At 37.3% G+C, this 11,132-nt stretch overlaps 1 protein-coding gene across 5 annotated transcripts; it reads left to right on the top strand.

Annotated features, from left to right (window-relative positions):
* Positions 1-890: 890 nt before the first annotated feature.
* LOC116128833 (elongator complex protein 1-like) lies at positions 891-5,636 on the top strand. Of its 5 annotated transcripts, none has more exons than XM_031414597.1 (4): positions 891-1,117; positions 1,615-1,948; positions 2,314-5,380; positions 5,482-5,636. In XM_031414597.1, exons 1-4 carry the CDS (start codon positions 959-961, stop codon positions 5,489-5,491), a joined length of 3,570 nt encoding a protein of 1,189 aa, XP_031270457.1. In that variant the 5' UTR covers positions 891-958; the 3' UTR covers positions 5,492-5,636. The 5 variants fall into 5 exon arrangements, with proteins under 5 accessions (XP_031270457.1, XP_031270456.1, XP_031270455.1 ...); XM_031414596.1 differs by having other exon boundaries at positions 5,513-5,629; XM_031414595.1 differs by having other exon boundaries at positions 2,314-5,636.
* The last annotated feature ends 5,496 nt before the right edge of the window (positions 5,637-11,132 follow it).

Genomic DNA, 11,132 nt, shown 5'->3' on the forward strand with positions numbered 1-11,132 from the left:
TGTTGCCAAATGTTTGGCTATTTTTAAAGAAGTAAACTACATGTTCCCACCCAAGGTTTAGTGCAATAACAAGTTTTCCCAAGGTTTAGTGCAATAGCAAGTTTCCACCCCTGGTTTCATTTATTCCAGATTTCTACTATTAAATTAACATCGTTTCCTTAAATTTTAACTGTTCAATGTATTGAGGCTCATGTTAGCATGCTAACGGGTGTTGGTGCTCTTTTAAGTAAAAAATGGGCCCATGTTAGCAAGAAACGACTCACGTTAACATCACTCAAGCCGTCAGATTTTTGCTTTTTTTTTTACCGATCCCGAACTCTAAAATAACTTCTAAAACCACCGTTAGACTCCCTACGACCTCTTCTACAAAACCCATATCCCTACTTGCCATCATCACTCACTTTTTTGACCACTCCCACACTTGCCATCTTGTGATTTTGGGCATCTTCTCAGTTGTGTTTTGTTTGATTAGAGAGCAATTGACATCATCGGACTACACCAAAAGACTCTCCTTGTGTTGTAGTTTGTGTGGGTATGTTGTTTGACCGTTTTTGACTTTCTGTTCGTTAGAAATTGAAGCCCAAAGTCGCGTTTGCCACCTGCTGGATAAAATGCCCAAGTCGGTTTTCCAGATTCCCACTCTTAGAACAGTCATTGACAGTGTTTAACTAAGGGTTGGAATCTGGAATAAATGAAACCAGGGGTGGGAACTTGTAATTTTGCTAAACGTTGGGTGGGAACAGGTGTTTAGTCGTTTTAAAGTATTTACAATGGTCTTATTATTGAAGGGTTTCTCTAAAGGTTGAAATGTGGTTACTCTTACAAATTTCACCTAGGTTACCCACTGGACATACTGTTTGTCAACTTCTGATCCTTATTTCAAAGCTTTCCTTTGGAAGCTTAAACCCTCCAAACCCTAATTTTAATTTATATTACTTGGAATATTTGATAATTCATCATGAAAAATCTGAAACTCTACTCAGAGGTTTCTCTGAATCTGGAGTTACCACCAAAGGAAGAAACTCTACTGTTCTCAGCTTTGGACATCGAGCGGAACCGATTGTTCTTCGCTTCTTCAGCCAATAACATTTACACTGTTCAGCTTTCTTCTTTTCAAGTAAGCTAAGCTCTCACTTTCTCTGTTTCTTCTTGTTTCAAATATATTATATGATTGTCTACGCAAAGAGTTACTCGAAAGAAAAGGTTTTTCATTATCGAAAACACATTCATTGGATATTAATATTATGCTTCAGGAGATTAAATTAGTGCTTTTAGTGAGGCTCAAACTCCGTCCAGTTCCAGTAACATTACCGTTTTGAATTTTGGTTACAAATGAAGATATTTCGGTTTTATTTGATAATGCTTTTGTAACAGTTGTTATAAAAATTGTGATCATGAACTTTCATGTTGTCTCTGGCCTGGCACCTTTACCAAATTAGTACAGTGGCACTATACTTAAGTTAGATATAGAGTTATATCAGCTTATGTTTTGGGAAGTTTTATGTGTTGTAACTTTGAGGCATGCTGGAGCTGTAGGACTAAAGTTCATGGCAGGTACTATTCGTCTTATGGAAAAATATCCTTTTTTGATTATTGGAGTTGATGTATGTACAGAATGAAAGAGTGCCGGCTAAGACTTCAATTTCTGCAGAAGTTGATCAAGTTGAGTTGGAGGCTGGGGACTTTATTACGTCTTTTGATTATCTTATGGAGAAAGAAGCGCTGATAGTGGGAACTTCTGATGGACTTCTACAGCTGCATGGTGTGGATGGTAATTCAACAGAAGTTGTTGGTAAGGTTGAGGGTGGTGTTAGGTGCATATCACCTAGTCCAGATGGAGATCTGCTTGCTGTAATCTCTGGTTTTGGGCAGTTACTAGTGATGACTCATGATTGGGATTTGTTATATGAGAATCCACTGGAGGATCTTCCTGAAGGTGTTGACGTACGTAAGGACCTTTTTCCATTCTTCTCTGGTTATTTATTTTCTTTTTCCGTACAACTGTTGAAGCATGGTGCCATTATAGGTTTTTGGAATGTACTATCTGGCTAGTGAGGATAAGGAATCACAAATTTACATTGTGTGTATATGTGATGCTTCTTAACAAGAAAATATCTTTAACTAATTAGCTACTATGTATCCATTCTGAAAAGCTCATAATTGGTTGATTGCATTTGATTGCCTATATCATCTCCACCATTGGAGGCATTTGTGTGCTCAAATGTCCCTTTATATACTTTCTCATAGGACATTGCATTATGCATCTTTGTGATACTTAGAAGATTTATGGACAAGGCCTTGGCTTTATTTCAGGTGAACCAGATTTTTCATCCACATATACATCTGAGAGTCCCATTTCTTGGCGAGGTGATGGGAAATACTTTGCCACTCTAAATGAGTCGAGTGATTCTACTTCCTTGCATAAGAGGCTTAAGGTCTGGGAACGAGATTCTGGGACATTGCAAGGTTCTTCAGAACCAAAGGTATTCATGGGAGCAGTTTTAGAATGGATGCCCAGTGGAGCAAAAATTGCAGTTGTCTATGATCGAACAGTGGAGAATAAGTGTCCTTCAATAGCTTTCTTTGAGAGGAATGGGTTAGAAAGAAGTTCCTTCAGCATTAATGAGCAAATAGATGCAACAGTAGAAATTTTGAAGTGGAACAGCGGCTCAGATCTTCTTGCAGCTGTTGTCAGGTGTGGGAATTATGACTTTGTTAAGATCTGGTTTTTCAGCAACAATCACTGGTACTTAAAGCATGAAATTAGATACTTGAGGCAGGATGGCATGAGGTTGATGTGGCATCCAACAAAGCCATTGCAGTTGATATGTTGGACTCTTGATGGGCAAATTACAATTTGTGACTTCATTTGGACAACAGCTGTCATGGAGAACTCAACTGCATTAGTCATTGATGGCTCCAAGATTCTTGTAACCCCCCTTTCTTTATCCTTAATTCCACCTCCTATGTATTTGTTTAGCCTGAAATTTCCAGCTGCTGTCCAAGAGATGGCTTTCTATACCAATAGTTCTAAGAATTGTCTGGCTGCATCTTTGTCTGATGGTTGTTTGTGTGTCGCGGAGCTTCCTGCTTCTGATATGTGGGAAGAAATGGATGGCAAAGAATTTTTTGTTGAAGCTTCCATTTCTGATATAGCATTTGGATCATTCATACATCTGATATGGCTGGACTCACATGTTCTCCTTTCTGTTTCTCATTATGGTTTCAGCCATAGCAATTGCTCTTCTCGAGCCACATCAAGTGAGGCTGCACTTCTTGGTTTCTATATGCAGGAGATCACACTTGAATGTTCTGAGGATCAAGCCCCAGGTTTAACTACGTGTTCTGGATGGCATGCTAAAATTTCCAACCAAAATTCCCTAGAAGGGTTTGTGATTGGCATTGCTCCAAATCCTGCTAAAAGATGTTCAGCATTTCTTCAGTTTGGTGGTGGAAAAATTGTTGAGTACACTTCAAAACTGGGCATAAGTAGAGATGCTGTAAAACATGATGATATAAGCTTTTCATCATCTTGCCCTTGGATGAGTGTGGTTCCGGTTGGTACCGATGGGCCATTGAGGCCTTTGCTCTTTGGACTTGATGATGTTGGTCGGCTGCAAGTTAGTGGGAAAATCATATGCAACAACTGCAGCAGTTTCTCATTTTACTCAAAGTTGGATGACAAAGTGATCTCACATTTGATCCTTGCAACTAAACAAGATTTACTCTTTATTGTTGACATTAGTCATATATTGCGCGGAGAATTAGAGTTGAAGTATGAAAACTTCATACATGTTGCTAGTAGAAGAAAAGAAGAAGAAAGCATTAGCTTTATAAATATTTGGGAAAGAGGTGCGAAAATTGTTGGTGTCCTGCATGGAGATGAAGCTGCGGTCATATTACAAACAACCCGGGGAAACCTAGAATGCATCTACCCTAGAAAATTGGTACTGTCTTCAATTGTCAATGCGTTGATCCAGCAACGCTTCGGAGATGCATTAGTTATGGTGAGGCGGCATAGGATTGACTTTAATGTTATTGTTGACTATTGTGGTTGGCAAGAATTTCTCCAATCAGCTTTGGAGTTTGTTAAGCAGGTTAAGAATTTGAGCCACATAACTGAGTTTGTTTGTGCCATAAAGAATGAAAATATTACAGAAACTTTATACAAAAAATTTGAATTTCTCTCTCTGCCTTGCCATAAGGAGTCTAAAGATGTGCAAGCCAAAGATTTCAGGGATTCTGAAGCTAACAAGGTATCTTCAGTCTTGCTGGCCATAAGGAAGGCCCTCGAGGATCAGGTACCAGAAAGTTCAGCCAGGGAACTTTGCATTTTGACTACCCTAGCTCGTAGTGATCCCCCAGCTCTTGAAGAAGCTTTAGAACGAATAAAAGTTATTCGTGAAACTGAATTATTAGGTTCTGATCACCCAAGGAGCATGTTTTACCCTTCTGCTGAAGAGGCATTGAAGCATCTTCTGTGGTTATCAGATCCTGAGGCCGTTTATGAAGCTGCTCTAGGCCTTTATGATTTGAACCTTGCAGCTATTGTGGCCTTAAATTCCCAAAGGGACCCAAAGGAGTTTCTTCCTTTTCTTCAAGAATTGGAACGCATGCCAGCTCTCTTGATGCGCTATAATATTGACCTTAGGCTGCATAAGTTTGAGAATGCTCTCAAACACCTTGTTTCCTTGGGTGATGCTTACTATGCAGATTGTTTGGACCTCATGCAAAAATATCCTCAACTCTTCCCCCTGGGGCTTCAACTGATTACAGATCCTGTCAAGAGGGGACAAGTCCTCGAGGCTTGGGCAGATCATCTTAGTGATGAGAAATGCTTTGAGGATGCTGCTACAACTTATTTATGTTGTACTAGTTTGGAAAAGGCTATGAAGGCATATCATGCTTGTGGTAACTGGAGAGGAGTACTGACAGTTGCTGGGCTTCTCAAATTGGGAAAAGAGGAGGTAGTACAACTGGCTCATGAGCTCTGTGAAGAACTCCAAGCCCTAGGTAAACCAGGGGAAGCTGCCAAAATTGCTTTGGAATATTGTCAGGATGTTAACAGTGGGATAAATTTGTTAATTAGTGCAAGAGACTGGGAGGAAGCTTTGAGGGTTGCTTTCATGCACATGAGAGAGGATTTAATCTCAGAAGTGAAGAATGCATCTCTGGAATGTGCAAACTATGTGATTGGTGAATACAAGGAAGGTTTGGAGAAAGTAGGAAAGTACTTGGCCCGCTACCTAGCTGTTCGACAAAGAAGATTACTGCTTGCAGCAAAGCTCCAAGCAGAGGATCGAACAATGAATGATCTTGATGATGATACTGTTTCAGAATCTAGTAGTACTTTCAGTGGAATGAGTGTGTACACAACAGGGTATGCCTTTTATACATTTATGTCACATGCTTCGCCTCCTTAGTTCATCTTTCTTTACTAGGCTCTTGGTTTTTGTGGCTTCTCGTTTAGCTTGATTGCAGTTTATATTGACATACACTCATACATACCCAGTTTACTCAGTGTGAGGGCCCTGTAGTAAGAAGCTTGCTGCAACATTAATGGCAACACATACCTCGAGATTTATAATTTGCAAATGATAAGTTGTGCTTACTTTAATAATAAAAAAAATGTAACTATATAATTGGTGATACAGTTTGTTAATTGATCAACTGATTTCTGATCTGGTTGTTCTGTAACTGAACCGAATTCTTGCAACTCCTTATTTTGTTCTCTTTCCTTTTAATAAACTTTTATTATCATTTACAAATCCTTGTTTCTTATATCAATTTGAGTTGCTAGTATTCAATTAATCAATAATCCTTAGAGTAATAATATAACATAAATAGACATATATAAATGAGATTCAAATTATAATCTCAAGACTCAAACACAAACACCAAACACATAACAAAACCAAAATTCAAAGTCAAATTAGAACTCCAAACAAATAAAATACACAAATAATACAACCAAGATTGAAAGAGAAGAAAAGACAAGACTCAAGAGTCAAGAGATGAAGAAAAGAGAGTTAAAGAGATGAAGAGTTGTTGAAGATTTTAAGAAGAGAGAGAGAACTGCCGAAGAGAACCAGGAAGAGGGAAGGAGAAAATCTTTTATTTTTAGTCAAACCCCAGCCAAAGCAATGTGTCGTTTTGGCTTTTCCTTAATGATTTTTTTGCCTACCTAATTCACAAATTAACGGTAGCCTTGGAAAATATGTAAATTCGAGTTTTATAACATAAATTATATAACCAGCCATATAATTCACGTATAAAACGCAAATTTACTAATGAGTTAACATACTCCATTTCTTCATCAAACATTTCATATAGGTTGGAAAATGAGAAGATTATTGGATATTTTATGTTTTATTTTAATTATATTTACTATATAAAAACTAAATTAACAATTAACCCTAAAAAATAAATAACATGGGAGAGAGAAACATATAAGACAAAGGATAGTTTTTTCACGAAACAAAGTATTCCATCATCGTTTTGAGTGTGTTGTGACTTTCCAAACTTTGGGTGCATTATAATTTTCTCAAACCAAAGGAGAATGTTGTAAAAAAAAACCTTTAATATCATCATATCACACTCGTGCTTATTGCTTGTGTGATTTGGACCTTTTGGTCCTCGCCAATGGGTCTGCAAATGTTTAGTAACATTATTAAAATAATTAACAATTATATTTCTAGCATTATAAATTTAACATATGCTCCAAAGATCCTTATAAACAGTAAATTTAATTTAACTATAGTAATCTAGGAGATTATAATATAAGTTATAATAGCAGGTAAAGTTATAGGTGAAGAGTATTTTCCAAGATAAAAAGGGTATGATTGTACTTTCCTTTTTCAACAGCAATCAGTCTCGGCTTCTCCTCCCATCTGGAATTTTTATTTCCTTTGGTCTCATATTCAGTTCATACTTCAGAGGGAGAAAACAATTTTTTTTTTCTTAAAAAAAGTATAAATATCTAGAGAGAGAAAGAAAATAAATATAAAAGATTAAAGGAGGAGAGGGGGAGGGTAGAGTCAAAGCTATGGCCTCAGCTTCAGCGAATGCGAAGCCCAACAAGGAGCTCACCACTAAGACCAGAGAAGAAGGCGAGCTCTCTTCATCAGACGACGACGTATTCTTGCTTCCAAATTCCTAATATATTTGCTTCCGCTTCTTATTTTGATCTTCATTCATCCAATTTCATCCTGTACACTTTTTTTTTTTTTGATTTCTTTCTTTTGTTTTTAATTACTGTTTGCTGTTTCCTTGATGGGAAAAGAAAATAATTCATTTTGCTTCTTGAAAACTTCAACTCTGTTTGGTCAGCGAAGTATTTTTTTTTCCACTTTAAGTTTCAAAATCTTTGACCTAGAATGTATTTTGGAACTAGATTTTGTTCTTATTTATGGAACATTTGCATTTTTCTTATTTGGACTATCTAGCATCAGATCAATGCACTTTGAATGCTAGTTAGCTATTGTTAGCACTTTGATTGATCTTAGTTGATTTCGCATGATATTATTTTTTGAAAGTCTGAATTTGTGCTGTTAGTTTAATTCGGGTCAGTTGGATTTTAGTTACTGCTGAAGAATGTTTTAGTAAATTGGTGTTATTTACATGTTCATAATTGAATATTTCTGAGTAAGCGATTTCTGTCCATAGGAAAATCTGCTAGCTCAGCACCATCTATTGTACTGTCGCCCCTCCTGGAGGGACTCTTTTTACAAATCTGACAAACAAACACACTCAAGGTACTCGGACCGGTAAGCCTTACCAGCTATAGTATGAGAATCAGATTTTTTTGGATTGGGTTCTCTGATTGTATATCTTTTTTGGGTCCAATTTCTGTAACTTTTTACGTTAGTATTGGTGTTTTATATATAATATTTGGTTCCATTTAAACTCTTAGAATTTATAATTATTGTAATCTAGTCTATGGGTTTAGTAAGTATTTGCATATGATTTTTGTACATATTGAAATGGTAATGTGTCAATATATTGTAAGTGAAATTAATAAACACACATGATGGTTTTGGAAACATATAAAGTGCTTATATTCACTCTCTAGAGATGTAGTCTTTTGCTCTGTAATGATGAAGTTGGAGTTGAACCCATCGTGGTACATATGTTTCTTTTTAACCGCTTGTGTATTTGTTTATCATTTTCATAGTTTGCTGTGTGGCCGTCTTGTTGGTGAGATTGTGTTTTCTTGTAAACAACAAAGTGCTTGTCTGAAATCTTTTGATGGATTATATTACTTTTCCAGTGAAGAATGTTTCTACCAATAATCTTTCAAGCTCCATTGATATTCAGTCCCGAACTTCCATTCAGCCAACCAATCAAAAGAGTTTTGAGAGAATCGAGTGAAATTTAAATCAGGTAATCCTGTAGGTTCTACTCAGGGTCGAACAATAACCTTGTGATAACTTCTCAGATGGTGACAGTGGCGTGACTCTGATGACTACCAGCAAGAAAAACAACTGCGACTAAATCCATCACAACTGGGTGGATAGCTAGGACAACCACCTGCTGTGTCAGTGGGAAAACCAGCAAACTACATCAAAATGCCAAAAATGTAACAAAATAATACCCAAGAAGTTATCCTCAATCGTATATTTGTCGTCAAGACAAAAATTCATGGAGGAGCCAATTCCAGGGCTGCTGAGCAAGGATCTCGAGTTAGAATATTAATAACCCTAAAAAAAAATTAGGAAGCCAAGAGCGTGGTTTTGACCCAGGAGTGGGTTTGAAAAACAGTAAGCTTCAGGCTTGAGGCAGCAGATAGCACTTCGGGAAATGAACTAAGCTTAAAGCTGCCCAGAAATAAAGATTTGGCTGTTGTGCAATGCAGGGATTATCATGCTTGAATCTAGGCAAGGAAGCAGCAAGGAAATATCAATTGCCTCTGCAGATGTTGGACAGTTGGAACGAAAAGAACCAGACAAGAAACGCTTGAAAGTAAGTGGATCTTATCACCGGATAACTTCAGATAGCCATCAAGAATTCCTGCTGCAATACTATTATGCCAGTGAAGAGCCTAATTGGAGAACAGTATGCGTGACAGAAATAAAGTTGATCATATCCAGAAAGACATTCCTGTAAGCAGAATAGAGTCAAGCATTGTTAAGCAACACAAGCAGGATGATAAAGTATTGATGTTCTGCCAGAAAATAGCCTAGATCGTGAAAGATGGTAACCATTTTTTTATTTCTCTATAATTGGAGGTTATACTATAGAACATTTGAGATGCAATAACGAATGGACTGACTTTTCTGCAGTTGCTGATATCAATTCTAGTGGCAATCAATCTGATAGGGATAGAAGGCTGGATCCTGTTGTGTAAACCAAATCGCAGCACCGGCAAATAAAATGTCCAGTTCTTTGCCAAAGAATTTAGTAAGTTAATGTTTGAGGAATACATTGCTTAAGGTTTGTTAGGTGCATTTTGGTGTATGGTTGACCTATAAGGATCCTGCTTCTTGTGTATCATTTTTACTGCAATTGCTCTACATTTATGTATTCAGTGACCTTTGCTTGGCCTTGCTTATATTAAGGTTGTTGTTACAGTCATGCTTGGTATTGCCAATGTGTAATAGTAGAAATTTGGTGGCAAGGATCATGTGCATTTGCACTTTTTCAAGATAGATGAAGCTTCCATGAAGTATTGTGCATTTATTTTTTTTGATACTAGGAGAGGAATGTTGTCTCCACTTGTAAATGGACGTGTGTTGTTGAACTATATTGTATGGTTGTAATACCAATTTTTACTGTATAAATCTTTGTCTACCAGGAGGTTAAATTTCTCTGTTCCCAGCTTTGGAAGTTGTGGTACTAGTGTTTAAATAGATAACTGTAGTCATTTTTTTCTAAATTTAGTATTAAGTTCAAACAGTCACCATTGCTTGAATGGTTGCTATATCAGGATTGGTTTTGGCTTAATTATGATATTATGTAACTTTGCAGGATAAAATGTTGGTAAATCATCAAGTAAAACTGGTGGACATCTACACAAATTCTTTTCCAAACAAAGCATTGGAGAACAGAATGTAACGAAAAAAGTGCCATTGTAAAGCTATTCTGGTGATAAGACTGTTGATTCTTCGTTCCATGATTTATGCCAGGTGTGTTTCTAGGATTCAATAGCTGATGGAGGTCTACAATGTCTATGGATATATTTCAATGATTCTTTATTTTCATTCTAAAAGTGTTGAAACCTTCACCAGGTGAATAAGCAAGTTTGTGGAACTGTCTGGTGATGCCAATGTCTCAGGACATGGCAATTGGATGTACAATCAATACTACATGGAGGAATTGACGGCAAAAGAGGGGAGGAAGCACGGCATCGGCGCATGTGTGAAATTGAAGAAAGAAATGCTCTTAAAGCTATCGTAAAGCCAAAGGGCTTTGATGAGGCTAATATGAGATGACTAAACTTATCGTCAGAGAGAACTGTGTTCAGCTGCTTTCGTTCTTTTAGATGGATGAATCCAACTTACTATGGTCTTCTGGACTGCATGAACTGTTGGGAATGGGTTGGATTTTCAAATCAGTATCTGAAAAATGGACTTAATCCCGACATCAAGCCATCAGGTGCAGTCTGCCATGATGGATTTAATCGACTAGGTTATGACGAATATCAATGTGTCAATGGTGCTCCCCTCATTACGTCTTCAGCATGCAAGTGGTCAAATGGGGTCTGAACCTTGCAGTGAGCCAGATGCTAGTACAGAGCCATTGCCACGTAAAACTAGAATGTTGTTCATAGATTAAGCTCTCGTCCAATGAATTAAATGTTTCGGCTGATGAAAATGAAGAGACATCCTTGGACCATGAATCTGTTCAACACAAATTTGAAGATAATCAAAAGGAACAAATTTCTGAAGGAAGGCAAATGGACAAAAATAGCAATGTCAACAAAAGTTCATCTATTGATGGCTCCAAGGTTCTTTACTTCTTGAAGCTACATTAAGTCTGACTGTTTGCAAGGCTAGGAGTGAGAACTTTGTCAAAGAATAGTGGTCCATGTTACAATGTGGAGCCTTCGGTTGAACGAGGGCCTGAAAATGACATTGGAGTGACAAAATGCAGACAGTAATGGCAGTGTTCCATCTTCAGAAGGAGGACAAAGC

The sequence above is a fragment of the Pistacia vera genome, unplaced genomic scaffold (assembly GCF_008641045.1).
Source record: "Pistacia vera cultivar Batoury unplaced genomic scaffold, PisVer_v2 Contig204, whole genome shotgun sequence".
Taxonomy (NCBI): domain Eukaryota; kingdom Viridiplantae; phylum Streptophyta; class Magnoliopsida; order Sapindales; family Anacardiaceae; genus Pistacia; species Pistacia vera.